The following is a 22,019-nucleotide window of genomic DNA, read 5'->3' on the forward strand; positions in this document are numbered from 1 at the left end:
TCACTTGTGTCCCTGTCCCCTTCAGTTTCAGTTCCCCAGCGGCCCCTGGGGAATATCCTCCTACCCAGTGTGGGCAGAGATGGGGAAGTCACCAGAATGTGCTTCCCATCCCACTCCTTTTACTTTTTTCTTTTACATTAAGTCAAGGAAAGAGACCCTTCTTCCTATGGGGAGAACCACACCTCTCTTAGAGTCTGAAATATTTGCCCCTAAGATTAAAACTATTTTTTACCTTAGAAAATTATGATTAATTCTTAGTGAATAGAAATAATGAGGTCGTGGGGTTGGGAACCAAAGCAATAACAAACTGCACTGTTTGTGGGAGCAGTGGAGGGTCCACTAGGGAGAAAGGGTCAGAAGGTTTCCCTGTGTGCACCCCCGCCCCGCCCCCAGCCAACAGCTCTGTGTAGGGTGGACACACACTGATTAGGACGGCTGCTGTCCTATCAAGCGCTTCTGTACGTGAGGTTAAACCCGTTTATTGTTCGTCTTCACATCCGCTCTATGGATCACATGCCTTTGTCCTCTTTTTTTTTTCCCCACTCAGCTGCACGCAGCCCTTTTCTCTTTTATTTTGAGACAGGGTCTTGCTAAATTGTTCAGGCTGGCCTCAAATTTGTGATCCTCCTCTCACTGCCTCTTGGGATCACAGCACGCACAACATCCCCTTGCTATTACCCTTATTTCATAGATGCAGCCAAGGGAGGTTAGCCACATTATCCATCTAGTATTGCAAAGCTCACGCAAACCTTGTTCTGTAGATTCCAATTTTTTTTTTTTTTAGCAAAGTAATTTTATTTCCTAATATATGTAAACGTGTTCATTCAATATGTGCTTATCTTGCACATCTGTTCACAAATGATTTCCAGATTACAATAATTGCTTTTATATTTAAGCATATACTAAAAATTATCTTAGTTGAGATATAAAAAATGAGTCTATTGGATTGGTTACAGCAGAACTTGCTTTAATAAGTTCTAACAACTCAAAGCTTTGAAACCTGCCACTTTTGCATTTGAATTAGATGCTGAGTACTGTCAGCCTGTGTTCCATGCTTCTTTTATTGAACCTCAGGGGCATTTGACCACTGAGCCACACCCCCAGTCCTATTTTGTATTTTACTTAAGAGACATGGTCTCACTGAGTGGCTTAGTGCCTTGCTTTTGCTGAGGCTGGCTTTGAACTTGAGATCCTCCTGCCTCAGCCTCCTGAGCTGCTGGGATTACAGGAGTGTGCCATTGTGTCCGGCTATAGGGTTCCATGCATTCTTTAAGTGGTAGCACCCTTACCACATCTGTGGCTCTTGTGCAGGGTGGTGGCTATGAGGCATGTCTGGTGGCTGTAGCAGTGTCAGGTCACAGCGGGAGGGGTTGATACACTGTTCACCTCTCGTGAGTGATTCCTTTTTCTTTTCTTTTCTTTTTTTTTTTTTTTTTTTAACCTTTTTTTTTTAAATATTTTTTTGAGAGTGAGAGAGGGGAGGGAGGGAGGGAGAGAGAGAGAGAGAGAGAGAGAGAGAATTTTTAATATTTATTTTCTAGTTCTCGGCGGACACAACATCTTTGTTGGTATGTGGTGCTGAGGATCGAACCCGGGCCGCACGCATTCCAGGCGAGCGCGCTACCGCTGAGCCACATCCCCAGCCCAGTGATTCCTTTTTCATCAGTTGCTCAGCCACTCATGCTCTCCAGTGGTCATGAGTTTTTTTCATGGTATCAGCTGCCAAGTCTTTGTCTTTACATTCTGCATCTAAGGCAAACTGGTTCTTTCCTTTCCCATCAGGAACCTTGTTCCTTTTAACCCAGTCCTAAGTAGCTTCTAGGTAGGCAGGCTTCAGCCATTTGGCATTATTAATACGTTTACTGTTGTTGGAAGAGATGCATAGGTATGTGGGAAGGGGCTGAGTTGCCCTTCCAGCACCTACATGAGTTCACCAACCTGGAAGGTCCTCCAGACATTTTTGTAATTAGTATGGCATTCACCTCCACCTGGGCCACCATTCAGAGCTTGAGGTGGCTTACAAAATGCACCTCCTCTGAGTCTGTGAAGAGGTGGAGAACCCTACTCCTGCTCTTTCATCCTCTGCAGCTGCTGAGGCAATACCACTGCTAGTGCTAGACCCAGAGCCCAGAGCCACTTAAGCCATCTCTTGGAGAACTCAGCCCCTCGGGTTGGGCCCAGGAGAGCACCAAGGCAGCAAACGGGCAAGGCAAGGACCAGCCTTAACCCTTACTATACATACAGTGTGCCTGATATTTTGTACTGTATTCCACCCTGTCCGGTCCTGTTGTGTCTTATGCTGGTCTGACTCACTACCAGTCTTAATCTGTAGTTTGAAAATGCTGGTATGGAAGTTAAAGCATAGTCTCTGGAGTCAGATCTAGGTCAGCCCACATGTTGGCTCTGTGGATGTTGAGGTAATGATTTAGTTCACCCAGTCTAATAAATGCAGAAATGAAGACATTGGACTTTGAGGAACTAGAGCTGTGATTCCATGTATCAAAATTAGTATTGATTTGGCAATCATTCAGAATGAGTTGAAAGTGCTCATGAGATCACAGAATGCTGAGTTTTTTGAAACAGGTCATAAAATTATATTCAGTATGATTATAGCTCTACAAAATCAAATTTATCTTCGGCATGAAAGAATGACTAGAATCATCCCAAAATACTAACAGTGGGTGCTTAGAAGTTATTGTTGTTGTTTTAGTTTCTTAATTTTATTTGATGAACATATTACTTTTATGATAGTATGAGTAATAATTTTTTAATATGTATATCACAAATCCAGCCTCTGAAACCAGTGGTCTTAAAGAATGGTGCTCCTGGCAGGCACAGTTGGAAGCTGCTGAGCCTCCCACGCCTCCCTGTGCTTCAGAACCCTGCAGTCACCAAGTAGAGGTCGTGGGGGCTGCAGAGGTGGCCACCAGCAGTCACTATGGCCAGGATTTCCTTTGTGGTCCTATTCACACCGTAAGTTATGACCTGGACCTGAGAGTTTCTTGATGTGTTCTCTCTGTAGACAGAGGACTATCTGAAACGGAAGATTCGTTCCCGGCCGGAGAGGTCTGAGCTGGTCAGGATGCACATTTTGGAAGGTGTGTGGGTTGGAGTTGCTCCTTTCCCTTGCTGTGTTCCCACTCAGCTAGTGCTTTCTTCTGCCTGCCTTCTACCCTTGCCCATCTCTGCTGGCAAGAGGCAGGCAGAGGCTTCCTACAGTCAGACAGTAGTGCTGTGGGGGCTGCCACGGGCTTATTGGATGTGCCCAAGAAGCAGTCACGTTCTGTCAGGGTGCTTGGCCTCTGCCCCACCATCCTTCTCTCTACCAGGGAAGACCCTCTCGGTCCTCCAAAGTCAGTTTTTAGAATGTGCCTTCTCTCTTTTCATTCATTGCTTTGCTCACTGGCACTTACTTGAGTACCTGTGACGGGGGCAGTTGAAGAGGGTGTGCTCCTTGTGCCCTGCCTGGTCCAGCCATGTTTCTCCCTGAGTTTTCTGGAAACAGCAAAAATATGTTCACTTTTTATTTGTTTAGTTTGGGGCTATTTTGGGGGACAGAAAGACTTTTTCGAGTCTGAACCCCACATTTTGCAGGTAAAGACACTATGCCCCCTGGTCCAGATTAGAGGCAGAGCAAAGTATTTGCATCATCTGTGCCCCTTTGTCTCTAGCTCCACCTTAGAATGTCCTCTGGGTTGGCCTGGCCTGGCCTGGTTATAGTTGACCTTGTGACACTCGAAGCCATGCCACCCTTCATGCCTTTATAATGCTTTCTGCTCCTGCACACTGGGGCGTCCAAAGCAGAACCAGGGATTCTCTTCCTCTTCCCACACCCTGTTCTCTTCTGTGGGCAGAGACCTCGGCTGAGCCTTCCCTCCAGGCCAAGCAGCTGAAGCTGAAGAGAGCCAGACTAGCCGATGACCTCAATGAAAAGATTGCACAGAGGCCTGGGCCTATGGAGCTGGTGGAGAAGAACATCCTGCCTGTTGAGTCCAGCCTGAAGGAAGCCATCATTGGTGAGGAGGCGCAGGCCACCATGTGCGCCATGATCGCAGCAGGGATGCACAAGGGAAGGGAGTGCCTGAGGCGGAGTCCTGCTTTTGGCTCTTGCTTGCAGACTTCCTGAGTAGCCTCAGGTGGGGTGGCACAGAGCCTGAGAGCCTAAGAAGCAGGTGTCAGGTATCGCAGGGATTAAGACCACACAAAGATAAGCAACAGAGAGGCTTCCCATCACTCTTTGTGTCTGTGAACTCAGGGGCCTTTTCGGCCCTATGGTAATTTAGTAAGTGCCAGGATCGACATGTAGAAAGATCAGGAATTAGAAACCTGTACCTTACTGTTGAGTAAGTACTGCTACCACTAAGCTATATCCATGGCTTTTTTTCTTTCTTTCTTTCTTTTTTTTTTTTTTTTTTAATTTTGAGATAGGATTTCATTAAGTTACCCAGACAGGCCTAGAATTTGTGATCCTTTTGCCTCAACCTCCCAAGGAGCTGGGGCTAGGTAGGTGCCACTGTACCTAGTTCCTTATTATTTTTATTAGTGAAAATTCTTCCCAGAGTCTGGCCCTTTCCTCAGATATTTCATTTAACAAGCACTGAGGGACCCAAGCAGTGTCCTGGGCTCTAGCACTGCAGTCTCACAGGGCAGCCCAGCCTCTGTCCCCACAGAGCTCCTACCCAGGGCAGAGGCAGAAGCTGTACTGGAGGGGACACAGGCTCCTCAGGGTTAGAAGAAGAGCAGGAAGTGCCACTAGGTGGAGGCAGGGCAGGGGAGGAAAGGATAGGCAGGGAGAGCAGCCCCTGGGGTGAGAAGAAGTTAGAAGAGAGGGTGTCTAGGCGGAGGCTAGGATGTGCAGTGCCTTGCTGCCGCAGTCAGGAGCGCAGGCTCGAGGAAGAACCATCTCTCTCCTCTGTTAGGGTGTCCTGGTGGCTTGCTCTTCATCACACACCCGGCATCTTAGTGGACACCAACTAGGTGGCCTGCGATCCACTTCCATCCTGACACTCTATCCTGGTGTGAGGTCCCACAGGTTAAGGGCTCAATCCCATAGACTGCCCCTACTTCAGGTCCTAATTGGAAGACCCAGATTGTGACCTGTGCTTCTGATGGACAGGTTATAATCACAGTTCCCATGACCCGCTCCTGGAACTTGATAATTGGTTAGGACATCTCAAGAACTTGGAAAAGTACTTACATTTAGTGGTTTATTATGAAGGGTGTAAAGGATACAGACAAGTGGCCAGATGGAAGGGAGGCCCAGGGCAGGGCTGGTGGGAGGGGTTGGAATCCTTATCTCCTCTGGACCCACCACCCTCTCAGCGCCCATCAAATCTTGCCCAAGAATTTATTTTACAGAGGTGGATCTGCAGCTTCTCCCACTTCCCCCTCCCTGCCTCTCTGGAGGTGGGTGGTCTTTCCAGTCTACTTGAACTTTGTGGCAGTGGCAGCTGCCATGCTGGCCCTCCTGGACCTGATACTCCTTTCTCCATTTGACATAGGAGCCCTTAGAGTTCACTGATTTTTTTTTTTTTTTCCTCCCTGCATGTTTCCTCCCCTCATCTCAATATTTTCCTCTTCAGGTACCTCAGAGTCCCTGGTTGCAGGCTTCTGGGTGGCCAGGCCAGTTCTGGACTTCGCAGCCCAGACTCAGCAACATGCCTGGCCTGAGCAGTCTTGAGACTATGGAGATGGATGTGGTAGGGTTTGTGCTTTTAGAAAATCCAGTCTTGACACGAGAAGACCAGTGGATAAATAAGTGATTTCTTATGCCAGCTCAGCATAGTAGAAGGGCTATGGCCCTGTGGGGCAGCTGCGTTACTTGCCTAGTGGAGTTGTTGGCACGATCCCAAGTGATGGACAGGGCCCATCATGGTCCTTGGTGCCTGGAGAGGCCCACAAAGTGGTGGCTGCTGTTGGTAGTGGTGATGCTCACTGCAGACCACTTGGCAGCTAGTGGATGTGTGCACTCCGTGCAGTGGGGCTAGCAGAGGACAGCTTTCAGGGAGGGGGACAGTGACAGTGACTGGGGAAGCATCCCCCCACACACATACACAAGATAGCACATTTGCACTCAGCCTGGAACTTGAACAAGAGATTGCCTAAAGGAGGAGGTCCAGAGGGACATCTTGGGCAGAGCAACAGCCAGATAGTAGCCTGGAGGCCTGGTGGACCACAGCTGGCTTAGGAGTCTGGCAGGGAGGGGCTCATCAATGATTTGATACAAGGAGGCATTTGCCAGAAAAGCCAGGTTGGACTGTTGAGGGGGCAGGAGGCAAGGAGGTGGCAACAGCAGCTGTGTATCTTGTTCATGGGCTCATGCCTGAGAGGGAGGTGCCAGGTTGAGCTGGGAGTCTGGAGCAGGTGTATGGACTGAGAGGAAGCAGGTGCAGGAGAGGCTGAGGAGCTGAGGCAGCAGTTCCAGGGGAACAAGGGGAGGAAATTGAACTCTGCATCCAGGTAGAGGTTTGGTTCTGGTAGGAGAGGCAGGGCTGAGGATAGGAGAGGAGGCCTGCTAAGAGGAGGCTGTGGTCCCCCTCCACGCGCACCTTCACATGCCTTTCCTTTGGGAGGCCACCCACAGGGGTCATTAGCATTCACGCCAAGCTCTCTCCTCCAGGAAGTCTTCCCGGGGCTCTCCCCAGCATGTCCTTGGCTTCTGCACTTCCTCAGCACAGCTTCTGCTCCACTCCCGGCCGCTGAAGCAAGCCTTCAGAGGTCAGGGACCCTGACTCTGCCCCCAGTGCCTGCCTGGCCCAGGAAAGAGGACAGCAGAGTCTGGCCTGGCTCTGGCCTGCCGAAGCCTTGCTCCTCCCCAGCATCTCTGCAGCTTCCTCCAGTTGCACTAGTCCCATGGGAGTTGCAGATTATCTGGGCCAGGTCACCATAGCCACATGCTAGACTCCATGCAGCTGCTGCCCCACAGCATATCTCCACCCTGGAAGCGAGAGCTTGTGAAAGTCTAAATGTATGACTGGTGTAATACGAAGGTGGTTGGCAAGCTCCCGCCCCCTGGGCATTGCTCTCCTGGCCCATTACTGTAGTTGGCCAGCAAGGAGCAACTCAGCTGTGTCCTCCCAGGTCCAGGGTAGGAGAGAGCCTCAGTCCGTGGCCCTGGAGAGGAAGAGGTTGCTGGGAGCCCCACGCCCAGACAAACCCAGCCTGAGCCATCGAGGCTTGTTCCTCTTCCTCATCTGAGGTCTTCCCACCATAGCACATCTCCCGAGGCCTGACAGGCCCCACACCCTGCCTTCTCCACGCCTTAGTTCCTCCTGTGTGGGCAGCTGACGAGTTCGACCTGCCACGCACCTCTTCCCACAACCGCATGGAGGTGGTAGTTGTGACACGACGCTTGAAATACCCTCCTTGCCTCTGTCCCCCTCTTTCCTTCCTCTTGTGGTCTGAGATTCCCACGCTGGGCCTTATGGATCAGGAGCACCATGCGGAGCTGTCCTTCCCCACTTCCCAGCAGCTCTGAGATGACATGTATACACTGTGGTGCTGTGTGGTCCTGGGTCCAGCCAGGGCAGTTATGAGCAAAAGCATGTTTCTTTTGCTACCTTTGCTGCCAGACGCTGGGTCTCTGAGGGTCACTGACCTCTAAAGGGGCCACCCTACTTCTGCTGATCCTCTTTCACTGCAGGTGCCTGCCCACCTAGGATGCCCTCCACTCTGGCTTCAGAGCCGAGCTCCCTGTATTTGTTTGGCCTTTGGGGAGTTGAGTCAGCCCTGAGAAAGCTGTCGCTTGAGCTCTGTGGCCCCACACTGACAGACACAGGGCCTCATTGTATGCTGTGATCATGGGGGACAGAACTGTGTGGCCGTAGGATAGGGTAAAGTACTCCCCGCAATGGGATGTGGATGAGGCCAGGAGGCAGCCTGCATCTTCCAGGGTGGAGCAGGCTGGAGGGATGAGCAAAGGGTTTGACTTTGAAAACTGAACACAGGGTACAGTTACAAGCAAGAGGCTCAAAATTAAGGCTTCCTTCAGCCCAAGGAAGTACCACAAGGGCCTCAAAAGCCTTTTCCAGTCTGTTTCAGGCTCCTGGCCCTCACCTTCCTCACGCTCACTTGCACCAAAGAAGGCAGAGTGATGCCAGTCTCCCTTTGTTTGTCTGCATCATGGGTCAAGGGTCAGGCCCTCTGCTGGGACAGCCTTTCTTTCTGTCCAGCTATTGTGGGGACCACAGTGGAATCTGACTCTGGCTTTGGTTTCAGTGGGCCAGGTGAATTACCCGAAAGTAGCAGACAGCTCTTCCTTTGATGAGGACAGCAGTGATGCCTTATCCCCTGAGCAGCCTGCCAGCCATGAGTCCCAAGGGTCAGTGCCATCACCCCTGGAGGCCCGAGTCAGCGAACCACTGCCCAGTGCCACTTCCATGTCCCCCACTCAGGTAAGCTTGCCCACTCCCAGACACTGCTGCTTCCCCACACTTCTGGGGGCTGTTTAGTGTAAGCTGTCCCCTAGGCCACATAGGTGGCTCCTGCTCTGGCACAAGGGAGCCAAAGGGTGTTGCCTGGTAGCCTAGGCACTGGTTGCTTGGGTTTCCAGTGGTGAGAAGGGAGGTGTTGACAGTGGCCCTCCAACTCTGGCAGCCTGAGCAACCTTGGGCCCTAGAGAGGGCCAGCAGGGCAGGCCACCTTTCCTGTGGACTCACAACCTCCCTGCCCCCCCCCCCCCATCACTCCTTCTCAGTGCCTTGCCCCAGTGCACTTGGTTCAACAAGACGCCACCACCCCACCAGGCTGGTCACGCTTGTCCTTTTCCCCCTGGTCTTGGCCCATCATTTGCCCTTTGGCCACGATGGTGTCTGAGGAGGTGGCTGCCACCCCCATTGCTGGCAAGGTGGGCAGGGCAAGCTCCACCTGGAGGTGTTGATGTCCTCACTTCCCCTCCTCTTTCAGGTTCTTTCTCAACTCCCTATGGGCCCGGATTCCGGAGAAACGCTTTTCTTGTCAGAGCAGCCTCCTCTGCCTCCCCCGCCTCTGCTGCCCCCCAGCCTCACCAATGGAACTGCTGTCCCCACCGCCAAATCCACTCCCACGCTCATTAAGGTACAGTTTTGCTAGCAGTTGTACCATCCCCTTCCCCATGCCCCTCAGAGCCCTGTGGTGACCTCATTCTAGCTATGGGGACAACTGCAGGGGTGGAGCACATGTCCTCTACCAAGGTGCCTGAGGGGAGCACCTGTCGTGCTGCTTGGAGGCACAGTGCTGGTGAGCACTGCCTTTGTTGCAGACTGATGCCTCATAAAGAGGAGAGGTTTATTTTAGCTCAGGTACTGGAAGGTCTAAGGCCTTTTGGTGTTGGCCTTGGTGCTGGCAGAGTCCCAGGGCAGTCTGGGCATTGCATGGTGAGAGATGAGAGTGCACACATGTGTCCAGGTGTTTCTTGACGAAGTCACCAGGGTCTAGTCAGGAACCCACCCAGATGACCTTGTCTAACCCTAATCACCTCCCTAGGCCCAGTTCTAAACACCACAGGTAAATGTCCATCCTCTAACACAGTGGGCTTCCCCTCCAGCCTGCGTGGGGGGTTCGGAACAGGCCACTGTAAACCACAGTGTGCTAGCCGGGCCGGCTCCTCGGCTCTTGTTCCCACTCTCATCCATGAAGACGCACCCACACTCTACCTCCTCATTCCGCAGTGCCTGTGGCATCAGAGAGCCCTGTGCTTCAGGACAGGCCTGTGGCTGGCCCTGCTGCTGTTGGTTTTCTTTTTCCAAGACCTGACCTGAGGGAAGGAGGGAGGGTGGAGGACACTGTTGACCTTTCATGCACAGAAGCCTCCTGAAAACTTGGCAGTAGGGAGGGCCACCCTGGGTCCTGCAGCCCTGCAGAACCCCCCGACTTCCAGGATTTAGGGGGCTCTACCCCCAACTTGCTTTCCTGTCCTGTCCTTTCCTCTTCTCTAGGCTCCATCCTCACCACAGACCCTGCTTCTGGCTTGACCACCCCTAGCCACCTGCAGCTCCCCTGGCCACAAGTCTCAGGAGATTCCTGAGGCCAACACATCCTGGAGGCTACCTTGTCTTCATTCTTAGGCTTTTGTTGAGCCCTGGCTTGGCCCTGGAGGCTGCCTGCCTCCCAGGGAGACACCCCCAGTCCTGCCTTTTTTGGTGCATGGCTGTGTGTCACCTCTGGAGGCTGTCCCCCAGCTCCTGTGGCCTGCGCTCCAGCTTCTACCCCAGGCTGAAGGAGCGGTCAGCCTCCCAGCTTCAGCTGACGCCTGTCAGAGCCCTCTCAAACCTCTGCTCTCTTTCTTACCCTTGCTGATGTCACAACCCCCCCCACTCCCACCCCCAGCTCTTCTCTTAAGTTTGCTCCTCAAGACACCCTGTGGTCTTCCTTTGACCACCACACATGTGCATATGAGTGGTCCCTCTGTGCTCTCCTCCTCCCAGCCCTGGCTCCTCACCCACACAGGTTCATGTTGTGTGTTCATGCCTTAGTGGATCACCTCCACCCAACCTTTTGTGTTACATTGCCACCTTGGTTGAGACCTCAGCTGCTCCTGCTTGGTCTTGACCCTGCCGTTGCCCTCTGCTCAGACACTTCCTGGCTCCCCACACCCTTCAGGTCTCCCCTGCTTACTCTTGCTGTCCTCCATCTCTGCCTTCCCTGCTCTAAGCACAGGCCTTCCAAGCATGACCTGCTGGCCCTTCTTGGTCAGCCTGTATCCACTGACCCTTGTGGATCTCTGGCTGTGCCAGCTGGGAGCTTCTGGGATATAAACAGGGTCATGATCCAGGTCCTGGCTAGATCAAGATGGTCACTGTATGCCCTTCTGTGAGCTTCTCTCTGTGACTTCTCTGAGCCCGTTTCTCCTTCCTTCCTTTCCTCCCTCCCTTCCATCCATCTGTCGGACTGAACCCAGGAGCGCTGTACCACTGAACCACGTCCTAGCCTTTTTTTATTTTTTATTTTGAGACAGAGTCTTTCTAGTTGTTAGGGCCTGGCTAAGTTGCTGAGGCAGGCCTCAGCTTTCTGAGTTGCTAACCTGCCCCCTCTGGCATGGCCCTTGCTCCACAGATCAGCTGTGGTTTTGCCTCCTCTTGTCACCCTCTGCCTGGGGGCACAGCAACATCTGAGCCTGTGTGTTCAATCGAGGTTACCTACAGGCCACGCAGCTCTGTTGGTTGAAGAGGCTCAGTTGCACTGGAGGGGGGTGCGCAGGTGGGGCCTTCTTAGCAGTGTCTCCCCGCCCCAGCTAGCCTCAAGGCTGTGTCCCCTGTTTCCTCAGCAAAGCCAACCCAAGTCTGCCAGCGAGAAGTCGCAGCGCAGCAAGAAGGCCAAGGAGCTGAAGCCAAAGGTGAAGAAGCTCAAGTACCATCAGTACATCCCACCGGACCAAAAGCAGGACAAGGGGGCGCCTGCCATGGACTCCTCCTATGCCAAGATCCTGCAGCAGCAGCAGCTCTTCCTGCAGCTGCAGATCCTCAACCAGCAGCAGCAGCACTACAGCTACCAGACCATCCTGCCCGCCCCGCCCAAGTGAGACCCACGCCCCGGGGCCGGGCCCCATTGGAGGGTACCACACAGGGCCTCCCTGGTCTGCCTACAGGGCCTGGGCCCCACAGTCCTCCATCCTAAACCTGCAGCCGGGGTTCGGGCCACTGCCTGCAGAGGCCCGTGGTGATGCTGGCTTGGCTCACTTCCACCTTTTCCTTTCTCAGGCCAGCAGGTGAGACTCTGGGGGGCTGCGGGGCCCCTGCAGTGCGCAGCCTCTCTACCACCAGTGGTGGCTCTGGATCAGGCCCTCCAGGACCAGGTGGACTGACACGTCAGAACAGCACCCCCCAGACTGGCAAGCCGGGAGCCCTGCCAGCCAACCTGGACGACATGAAGGTAGGTGGCAAGCCATCCCCTCTCCACTGGCAGACCCGAGCCCCTGCCTCCTGGCCTCTCCCACAGGAGCTGGATTTTATACAAAGAAGACACAAGGCCCAGGGACCCCAACTGTGAGAGGCAGAACAGGGCTCCAGGCTCTGGACTGCAGTGACAGGGCCACTTGGAACCTACCTTGGGGCCTGAGGCCATGGCAACATCCTGAGGTCACTTCCCCCAGCAGCCCACCAGTCAGCCATGTGCCTCACGTCTTCCTGCACCTCTGCGGTGCAGGTGAGCAGCGGGTCTCTTCCTCTGGGAGGACGGGCCAGGCAGAGGTGTTGGGAGACAGCAGCGTGCCCAAGGCTGCAGGCCTCTCAGAGGCAGCCAGAGTGTGCAGCCCCCTGCCCCTGAGTGCCCGCTGAATCTGCTGTTCTCTGCTGCAGCTTGCTCTGGGTTCATACTTAGCTCATGTCCTGGGGGCCTTGAAGTGGCTCCTTCAGTGCCCATCAAAACGTGACCAAATTCTCCCTGGAGAGCTTGTCCCCAGGATCAGGTGGGTCCCTCCAGCATCCTGACCCAGACACCAGCAAGATGAGGCTCATGGAGACAGCTGGCATGGTTTTGGGATTTAGCCTGAGTTTTAAGTCCTGGCCTAGCCACTCATCACTACCTCTGTGATTTTGAAATTGTTTTTCCAGGTGGCTCAGGCTCTTCATCTATAGAATTTAGTTCATCCAGTGAAGTATTACTGAGCACCAAGCACCATGCTGTAGGCTTGGGGGAAGCACCTGAGCCAGCACCTGCTGTGGTTAGGATGGTGAAAGGAGGACCCTGGGAAGGGCTGGAGAGTGCTTCACAGGCCTGCTGGAGAGCCTGGGGTCGATGCGCCTCTATCTCAGCAGTCTGTCCTGCTGCCTGGGTCCGTATCCCTCTGTTCCTTTCCCAGCCCCTGGCCACCCTGACTCTCATCCCTACAGGTGGCGGAGCTGAAGCAGGAGCTGAAGCTGCGGTCACTGCCCGTCTCGGGCACCAAGACAGAGCTGATTGAGCGCCTGCGAGCCTACCAAGACCAAGCCAGCCCAGCCCCTGCAGCCCCCAAGGCTCCTGCTGCCACCTCTCTCCTGTCCAAGGCTGGCGAGGTGGTAGTTGCCTTTCCAGCAGCCCGACTGAGTGCAGGGCCAGCCCTGGTGGCAGCAGGCCTGGCCCCGGCTGAGGTGGTGGTGGCGACTGTGACCAGTAATGGTGTGGTCAAATTTGGCAGCACGGGTTCCACACCCCCGGTCTCCCCCACCCCCTCAGAGCGCTCACTGCTCAGTACGGGTGATGAGAACTCCACGCCTGGGGATACCTTTGGTGAGATGGTGACATCGCCGCTGACACAGCTCACCCTGCAGACCTCACCACTGCAAATCCTTGTGAAGGAGGAAGGTCCCCGCACCACACCCTGCTGCCTGAGCCCTGGCGTGCGTGCGGAGATGGAGGGTCTGGACAAGGACCAGATGCTGCAGGAGAAGGACAAGCAGATCGAGGAGCTGACGCGCATGCTCCGGCAGAAGCAGCAGCTGGTGGAGCTGCTCCGGCTGCAGCTGGAGCAGGAGAAGCGAGCCCAGCAGCCCACCCCGGCTCCCGCTTCCACCACGGCCCCACCCAGCACCCCTGTGAAGCAGGAGAAGAGCTTCTCCAGCTGCCAGCTGAGCCGCCAGCCCCCAGGCACCACTCACCCCTTCAGCCCTGGCCTGGTGGCCCCCACTGCCAACCACAGAGACACTGGTGCCCCAGCCCTGGGGCCTCCAGCTGTGGTGGTGAAGCAGGAAGCCATGCCACCTGAGCCGGAGGTGGCCCCTACCTCTCAGCTGCTCCTGGGCCCACAGGGCAGTGGCCTCCTCAAGGGGGTCACCCCGCCCACCCTCATCACCGACTCCACAGGGACCCACCTTGTCCTCACTGTGACCAATAAGAATGCAGACAGCCCTGGCCTGCCCAGTGGGAGTCCCCTCCAGGTAGCTGGGGCGGAAGAGGGCAGGTCTTGGAGAGCTTGGGGGTGGAGGGGAAAGTGACAATAACCTGGCACCATGGAATGGGAGACAGCCGCCCCTGAGAAAGGCTGTAGAATTCTCGGGGTAGGATCAGCCCAGAGAAGCCATCGCCTGTGCTGACCCTTTGCAGAATTAGGGACCAATGCTCGGAGTCCCTTCTAGGAGAGCTCCAGAGGCCTGCTCCCCTTCAACCACTGTTCTCCCCTATTGTCCCAACCAGCCCTTGTCCCAGCCTGGCTCTCCAGCCCCTGGCCCACCTGCCCAGATGGATCTGGAGCACCCATCACAGCCCCCTTTTGGGACTCCAACTTCTCTGCTGAAGAAAGAACCTCCAGGCTATGAGGAGGCTGTGACCCAGCAGCCCAAACAGCAGGTGACAATGACAGGACTTGACCAGGGTGGGTGGTACCCTAGGACCACCTGGAGGGATGGACAGGCAGAGGCCAGTCTGTGGTCAGGAGGCCTTGGGGAGTTACTGGTACAGGATAGGCATCTGATCCCGGGCCACAGAACTGTGGTCCAGCTGCCCATCTGGTTACTGGGGTGTGGGTGTCTAGGCTCAGGCTCAGGCCAGGCCTGAGGGTCCCCTGACCTAGATTTTTATTTTCATCTTTTTTTTTTTTGTAGTTGTTTATGGACAGCATGACTTAATTTTATTTGTTTATTCTTATGTGGTGCTGAGGATGGAACCCAGTGCCTCACACATGCAAGGCAAGTGATCTGCCACTGAGCTGCATCCCCAGCCTTTTTTTCTGGTTTTGTCCCACAGGAAAACAGTTCCTCAAGCCAGCAGATGGATGACCTGTTTGACATCCTCATTCAGAGTGGAGGTAAAGCCCGAACCCCCAGCCTCCCTTTATTCATAGGTTATCTATATAGCTTAAGGTGATTTGGTTGATTTCTCTTTGCTTCTTTCTTTTTCCTGTGCTGGAGATGGAATCCAGGGATGCTTAACCCCTGAGCCACATCCCCAACCTTCTTTATTTTTTGAGACAAGGTTTTGCGGGGTTACTTAGGACCTCACTAAGTTGCCGAGGCTAGTCTTAAACTTGAGATCCTCCTGCCTCAGCCTCCTGAGTTGCTGAGACACAGGTGTGCACCACTGGGTCCAGCATTGATTGATTTCTTGAACACTGGACTATACAAGGGCTGTGATAGTGGAGTCCTTCTGTAAATGTTCCTTTTACTTGGCCCCCAGGACACCTTGGAATGCAAGAGATTTTCACCTTTGTGGAGCTCAGTCCAGGGTGGGAGAGAAACAGCAAATATAATGAATAAGCTCAGTGTCTGGACCAAGAGCCGGTGGTGTTAGGACAGAATGCAGCGAGGGAGGGGGCGGTGTGGAGGTGTGGCCGTGGAGAGGCTCAGGAGCAGCCCCAAGCAGGGCGCCATGAGGCCACTGCTAGGTGCCCTAGGGGTGGTTTCAGGGTGGTGGGGGATGGGGCGGCAAGGAGGCCTCCTGGCTCCAGGGTGGTGTGCGCAACCCAGAGCGGAGTGGTTCTGTTGGGTGTGACCCAGGCTCTTCAGTGTTGTGGAAGTTGTGGCCATTGCAGGGACCCCTGTCAGGGGTAGGGGACTGGGCCCTGGAGAGTGGGCCTTTGGTTCGTGTTCTTGTGCCTCAGGTGTAGTGAGGAAGTCAATGGCCAAGGATGACTCAGGGCTGTGGCCTGAGGCCTCAGGAGGTTGCCATTGCCCAGGGCCATGTGGGGTGCAGCCTCAGGTGGGGAGATACTTGTCAGGAGGCAGCTGGGTGGCCTTGGCGTGGCTGGTTCCAATAGATCTGGGCTGGAATCTGTGGTGCCCAGAATTGCAGTTGGAGCCAGTTGTCTGGAGATTTGAGCCTGTTAGAGCAGGAAGGGTGGGCGCCAGAGCCCTGGCCTTTGTGAAAGAGAGGGACAAGAAGATGAGGCCAAGCAGTGGGCAGATGTGACACCCTGGAAACCAGCATGGGCAAGGCGGGTGAGGTCTGAGACCTGATCTCGAGGTGGGGAGCAAGCATTGTGCTGTCACCAGTGGTCACGCTCCCTGGGAGTTTTCTTGCAGAGCAGGGGCAAGGAACTAGGGCAGGTGGGAAAAGCAACAGCTTGTTTGCTGAGCACCGTCACACACAGGAGGTGGTATGGTGGGGAGGGACCCCCTTAGCTTAGGGAGAAGGGCCCTGTGGCTGGAGTGGAGGGGTCAGCTTCTGGGAGGAGTGTGGGGACTCCCATGGTGGCAGTAAGAAAGAGGGCAGAACCCGTGGTACAGATGTGGTGGGTCTGTAGGGTTCATGCACCAAGCGTGGAGAATCCTTTCTGATGGGTAGGATTGAGTGCAATGGGGCAGGTGACACAGAGCTCAGCCACAGAACAGTGTACTTCAAAAATGGCGAAGTTTGTGACAGTTTATAAAATAAGGGCTCAATGATTCTCAAGCCCCAGGGGCATCTTCAGGTACAGGCCCCGTGGTGGGGCCTGAACTGTTTCTGACCAGTGCAGGTGACCCAGAACCTGCTGATGTGGAACTGCTGGGCTGGGAGCCGAGGAGAGGCCTCGGCTTGAGCTCTGGGTGCCACCGTGTCCACAACGAACCTTGGGAGGGATGCTGTTGCCCAGGAACAGAGACTGAGGAGGAAAAGGGGGTGATCCTTGAATTCTAGTATTTTAAAAAATGGCAGAAAAACAGATGAGGTGTGGCCTGCCTCAAAGGGTCACTAAAGCGGCAAGAATCCCGAGAGAGGAAGGTATTTGAAAGTGGTAGGTGGTGATGGCTGGAGGCTGAGGCTCCTTGTCTAGTGAAGCAGCTGCAGGGGAAGGTGTTCAGTTGGGACAGTAGGGACCTAGACTGGGGTCAGGGAATAAGCCTGGTTCTATGTAGTAACACATTCATTATTGTGATAAGTAAGATGTATATAATAATAGAATTTGCCATTCTGACCACCTGTAAATATAAATTCAGAGGCATTAAGTATGTTCTGATGTGTGCCACATTGCTTCTGGAACCTTCTCACCCCAAACTGAAACTGTATCCATTAGAAACTCCACATTCTCCTCGCCCACTAACCCCTGTTCTGCTATCTCTGATTTTGACAAAGTACCTCACATAAGTGGAATCATAGTTGTCTCTTTGTGGTTTATCACTGGCACTGGGTCTTCAAGGTCCATCCGGTCATCTGTCGGTGGACGTGGGGCTGCTTGAGTTGCTGTGAACAGTGCTGTCATCCTGAGTGTCTGAGGGTCTCTCTGAGATACCACTGCTTTCCATTCCTTGGGATGTGTACCCAGAAGCAGGACTGCTGAATCATATCGTTTGTTTTTGTAGAGCCTACCCAAGCTTTTTCCCTAAGTAGCTGGACCATTTTACATTTCCATTAACAGTGCACTAGGGTTCTCATTTCATATCCTCACCAACGTTGACTTCCTTTTTGGTGTTGGAGATCAAACCCAGGCCCTAGTGCATTCCAGCCATGTGCTGTACCACCTCCCAGCTCCTTGCCACTCCTCCTTCTCTGTTGTTTGGATAATAGCCATTCTAATGGGTATGAGGTAGAATCTCATGTTTGAATTTGCTTTTCCCTAATGACTGAGATGTTGAGCATCTTTTTTCATGTGCTGTTGGCCTTGTGTGTGTGATGTCTGGAGGTGTCTCCTCTTGACCCCGCCCCCCAGGACTGGAGGCTGGACCCATGGTGCTTCAGCACTCAGCTACACCCCCAGCCTTTTACTTTTGTCTTAAGACAGGGTCTCCAAGCTGAGTTGCTGAGGCTGACCTTGAACTTGCAATTCTCCTGCCTCAGCCTTTCAAGTAGCTGGGGTTATAGATGTGTGCCATACCACATTCAGCATTTTTGGAAAAAATATTTGAGTACTTTGCCCATTTTGAATCAGGTTGTTTTCTGTTATAGTTCTTTATAAATCCTGGGTATTAATCCCTTATCAAATATGATTTGCAAGTATTTCCTCTCATTCTGTGAGAAGCCCTTTCACTCACTCTTGGTGTAGTGTCCTTGGAGGTACAAAAGTCTTAACTTTTGATGTAGTCTAACTTGTCTGCCTGTGCTTTTGCTGTCACAACCAAGAAATTACTGCCACATCAGTCATAGATTTCCCCTTTTCTCCTGTTTCATAGCTTTAGCTTGTACACTTAAGACTTTTATTTTATTCTTCTCTATAGTATGAGGTAGGGTCTCTGATCATTCTTTGGCATGCATTCAGGCCTGGTTTCTGACATCAATGCACTGTCTGTCTCAATTGGCAGAAATTTCAGCAGATTTCAAGGAACCACCGTCTGTACCAGGAAAGGAGAAGCCACCCTCAGCAGCAGCCTGCAGTTCCCCGCTGGTGACACAGCCCTCGCCTTCCCCTGACCTTCCTCAGGCTGCTCCCCCTCCACCAGCATCACCTGCCCTCCCAGGGCGCCTGGAGGACTTCCTGGAGAGCAGCACAGGGTTGCCCCTGCTGACCAGTGGGCATGAAGGGCCAGAGCCCCTTTCCCTTATTGATGACCTCCATAGCCAGATGCTGAGCAGTGCTGCCATTCTGGACCATCCCCCATCCCCCATGGACACCTCAGAATTGCACTTTGCCCCTGAGCCCAGCAGCAGTGTGGGCCTGGACCTGGCCGATGGCCACCTGGACAGCATGGACTGGCTGGAGCTGTCATCAGGCGGCCCCGTGCTCAGCCTGGCACCCCTCAGCACTGCAGCCCCCAGCCTCTTCTCCACAGACTTCCTTGACGGCCATGATCTTCAGCTACACTGGGATTCCTGCTTGTAGCTTTCTAGCTCTGGACACCAAGGATAGGGAAGGGGCTAGAGTTGGGGAGCCAGGGAACTGCAGCTAGCAGTTCTGTGCAAGGCTCTGTGTGGCTTGAGTCTTGACAATCACAGTCCCTGCTTTCTCCCTTCCCTGGAAGGTTGGAGCAGTTGGGCCCTACTCCTGGCTCAGGCCCACCCAGGGCAGAGATGACCTGTCAAGCAGCAGCTCTGGGTCCCACACTGGAGGCCTGGACAGGCCCAGGGCCATTTCAATTTGACCTCCTTTTTGAGGTCAGAGTTGTAGTGTGTGGCTACAGTTTGGCTAAGGCAGGTGAGGCCCTGTCCTGAGAATCTTCTGCTGGTCTAGGGGCTGAGCTGGGTCAAGGGCTGACTTTTCTTCCTTCTCTTACCCCTCTGCTGTGAGAGAAGAAGCTAGCCTGGACCTGTACTCCCCATTCCGTGTATCAGCTGGCCAGCCCCAGGGCCCCCTGCCATTTTAGTGTCTTGATGTAGTGTAACCATTTAGTGGTTGGTTGGCAAGATTTTCTGTACAGGTGTATGTATATACCTCTATATTATATAACATACATATATACATTTATTTGGGGGGGGGGAGGTGGGAGATGGGTGTGGCTCCCTCCCTTCCTGCTTTCACATATACATGGGCCAGGAGGGTTGCTGGGGGCTGGATACAGGGTCATATTGAGCTGTGTGATATATACAGTGCCCAGTACCCAGCCTGGTGTGCAGAGCTGCCTGGGCCCACCCACCCCTCACGTGTTTGACATGTAGATATCCTGCCACAGCGTGCACCCCACCTGTCCTGCTTCCTCAGTGCCAAGAGGGCAGAGGTGCTTCCTGGTCCTGTCAGGAGCTCTCTACCCACCCACATTCCATCCCATTGCCTCACTGCAGCCAAGAGGGCCCTGGGACAGGGGACCCAGCTCCACCTTGCTGTTGGGCTGACAGGGGGCCACTCACTGGCTGCCTCCTGTCCTGGGGCCACTGGCCTCACTCACTTTTGGCCTGATTCATAAGGGGAATAGGGATGGCGTCTCCAAAACCAATGCTGGGACAAAGGTGGGGAAGCTGTGTGAATTTTTTTAAAATAAAACAAAAACACCGACTTGTGTGTCTTGTTTCATCTACAGAAGGTAAGTGGTTGTGATAAAGGAACCTGTATCTGGAGGCCATACAGTGACCCCCATCTCAGCTCCTTGTCAGGCTGATTGGGGGGGGGGGGACTACAGCTCTGCAGCCTGGCTGAGTGGAAGAGGGGAGGCACTTTTCTTAAAGAGTTGTTTATTTACAAACAAAACCAGAGGTCAAGGGGTCTTTATCTGCCATTAAATACCCCCGCTTCCTGAGCAAAGACAACAGATGCAGCTCACCACCACCTCATAAGGTTTTTGGTTAATATGAACTGTGCAGCTGGCCAGGGCTTCCTTAGGACCCTGGGAGGGAAAGGCTGAGCTGGGCACCCTCCTCCTGCCAACAGTGGGAACCTGTAGTAAGAAATCCTGAACCCTGGTCATGGGCCCAGACATGGCTCTGGAGTTTTCTCCTTCCCTGGACCCCACAGCTTAGCAGGTGGGTACCACTCTCTTCCTGTTTGAAGGAGGGGCCTGCCTGGGTGGCTGGGGGAGGCCTGGGCCTGAGAGGGCGGTTGCAGAAGCATCACCCATCTATGTCCCAGCTGAAAAGGTGGTGCTTCACCAGCATGTCCTGAACACCCTCCTTGAGTGGCTGCCTCTCTTCCTGTGTATAGGTACAGAAGAGCCTATCAGATGTGGGCTGGGGCCAGAGCAATCCCCAGAACTGATGCACTCAGAGGCCTCCCCTGGACCCCAGCCATGCCCAGAACCCCTGGGGATGCTCCCCCAGCACGGGTCCCAGTCCTCCTGGGGAAAATAGGGCTAAGGACCAGCCACATACCACCCACCTCTCTCTTTGCAGGGAGCTCCCAGTCCTGGGACAGGCTGAAGGCAAAACAGCAGAGGACCCTAGGGGGTGGGGGGGTGGAGGCTCTCATCACCCTGGACCATCTTGCCCACCTCCCACCCCAAATCCAAGGGGTCTACAGGGCGTGCCACCTGCCAAGAGCCAGTCTCACCGGAGCTCGCACTTGATCTGGACCCAGCCAGGGCTGCGCAGGAAGGACCAGGGCTGATACCACTTCTCCACAGTGGGTAGGCTGGAGCAGAGTACCTCCAGCCACAGGTGCAGCACCTGCTCACTGGGTGACAAGGCTGGGAGGAGCAGGAGGCAGGGCCATGGCCCCCTCAAGACTCCCCCAACCTGCTCCCCTTCTCAGCTCCTGCACACACTCAGGGAGGCCAGAACTCAAAGTCCCAGATGCCCTGAGGATGCCTCTCTATTCTTTGGGGTCCCCTTTGAAGGTCCCTTTCCTGCCCACTTCTCTCCACTTACTTGAGCCCCACGCAGATCAGTGAGCGGAGCTTGACATCCATTTGTGCGTGTGCCGCATCATGGGTCACATTCACAGACTGCACAGCCTGAGAGGGGGCAGCTGTTACTGGAGCATTCTGCCAGCTACCGAGATGTCTCAGGCTGGCAGAGTGGCCACACTCACCCGGTAGAGCAGCTCCTCTGGGGTCAGGACTTTGCCATCCTCGTCCAACCTGAGGGGACCAAAATCCAGCACTGCCCTGTTGCTCTGGGCTCTGGGTCACCCCCGCCCTCCCACACAGGAAGGAGGATGCCAGACAGCACCCGTTACCTGTAGGTCTTACAGAGTACCAGGCGGGAATACACCGAGTCAAAGTCTCTCTCCACCTCCCGGCCTGCTGCCTGTGGGGACGGGAAGGGCTAGTGAGAGCCACAGGGTCCAACTGAGCACACACCTCCACCCTGAAAGTTCCTCTGCCCACCCCTAGGGCAAGCAGAGCATGGGATGGGCACCATGTGGGCAGGGGACCAGAAGCGACTCACCTCCTCAATGAACAGCCAGGGATGGCAAGCACCCCCGAGCAAGGATGGCCTCTTCAGTCCATGTTCAAACAAGGCCTTGAGGGCTGGGCAGAGGGTCCCTCGCACAAGGTCTGTGACTCCCTCCGTCACTGAATCATCCCCCGCAATGGAGTACTGATGGGGGGAATGTGTCTGAGAAGCTCAGACCCACACTTGCTGCCAGCCACCCTTTTCCCTGTCCTGTGGCCACTGCCACAAGCCAGGACTCACTCAGGCCACACCCCTGCTGTCCCCAGGGTTGGGGCAGGAGCAGCCTTGCCCTGTCTGCCTCTTACCTCTTTGCTCCGTTCGTCTAGGACTTCCACAAACTTGGCTGGGAACCAGCCTACGGGAGAAGAGGTCCCCGTGAGGGGCAGCCAGTGTCTGTTCTGACCCTTCCCCAGGGCTAAGGATATAGCTCTCCCTATAGGCCACGAGGAACCTGCGGG

The 22,019-nt window shown here is 54.2% G+C and overlaps 2 protein-coding genes across 9 annotated transcripts in view; one reads left to right on the top strand and one right to left on the bottom strand.

The window, feature by feature from the left end:
• Positions 1 to 19,726, top strand: part of Mrtfa (myocardin related transcription factor A) — a 111,806-nt gene extending 92,080 nt beyond the window's left edge. For all 3 annotated transcript variants that reach the window (XM_026405974.2, XM_026405971.1, XM_026405970.2), the window contains exons 4-13: positions 3,023 to 3,098; positions 3,855 to 4,016; positions 8,218 to 8,393; positions 8,905 to 9,054; positions 11,243 to 11,493; positions 11,676 to 11,847; positions 12,807 to 13,829; positions 14,086 to 14,238; positions 14,635 to 14,695; positions 18,102 to 19,726. In XM_026405974.2, coding sequence (XP_026261759.1) covers positions 3,023 to 3,098; positions 3,855 to 4,016; positions 8,218 to 8,393; positions 8,905 to 9,054; positions 11,243 to 11,493; positions 11,676 to 11,847; positions 12,807 to 13,829; positions 14,086 to 14,238; positions 14,635 to 14,695; positions 18,102 to 18,619 — 2,742 coding nt within the window. In that variant the 3' untranslated portion in view covers positions 18,620 to 19,726. The remainder of the gene's footprint in view (positions 1 to 3,022; positions 3,099 to 3,854; positions 4,017 to 8,217; positions 8,394 to 8,904; positions 9,055 to 11,242; positions 11,494 to 11,675; positions 11,848 to 12,806; positions 13,830 to 14,085; positions 14,239 to 14,634; positions 14,696 to 18,101) is intronic.
• Positions 17,974 to 22,019, bottom strand: part of Sgsm3 (small G protein signaling modulator 3) — a 32,990-nt gene continuing 28,944 nt past the window's right edge. For 4 of the 6 annotated variants that reach the window (XM_077799143.1, XM_026405975.2, XM_077799142.1 and 1 more), the window contains 8 exons: positions 21,867 to 21,916; positions 21,553 to 21,705; positions 21,341 to 21,411; positions 21,194 to 21,242; positions 21,031 to 21,116; positions 20,714 to 20,836; positions 20,543 to 20,603; positions 19,820 to 20,358 (listed from right to left, as the gene is read on the bottom strand). In XM_077799143.1, coding sequence (XP_077655269.1) covers positions 20,278 to 20,358; positions 20,543 to 20,603; positions 20,714 to 20,836; positions 21,031 to 21,116; positions 21,194 to 21,242; positions 21,341 to 21,411; positions 21,553 to 21,705; positions 21,867 to 21,916 — 674 coding nt within the window. In that variant the 3' untranslated portion in view covers positions 19,820 to 20,277. Of the gene's footprint in view, positions 18,132 to 19,819; positions 20,359 to 20,542; positions 20,604 to 20,713; positions 20,837 to 21,030; positions 21,117 to 21,193; positions 21,243 to 21,340; positions 21,412 to 21,552; positions 21,706 to 21,866; positions 21,917 to 22,019 lie in introns of those variants that run through there. The other 2 variants (XM_026405976.2, XM_026405977.2) reach the window with 2 other exon arrangements.

Source organism: Urocitellus parryii, chromosome 5 (assembly GCF_045843805.1).
Source record: "Urocitellus parryii isolate mUroPar1 chromosome 5, mUroPar1.hap1, whole genome shotgun sequence".
NCBI lineage: Eukaryota > Metazoa > Chordata > Mammalia > Rodentia > Sciuridae > Urocitellus > Urocitellus parryii.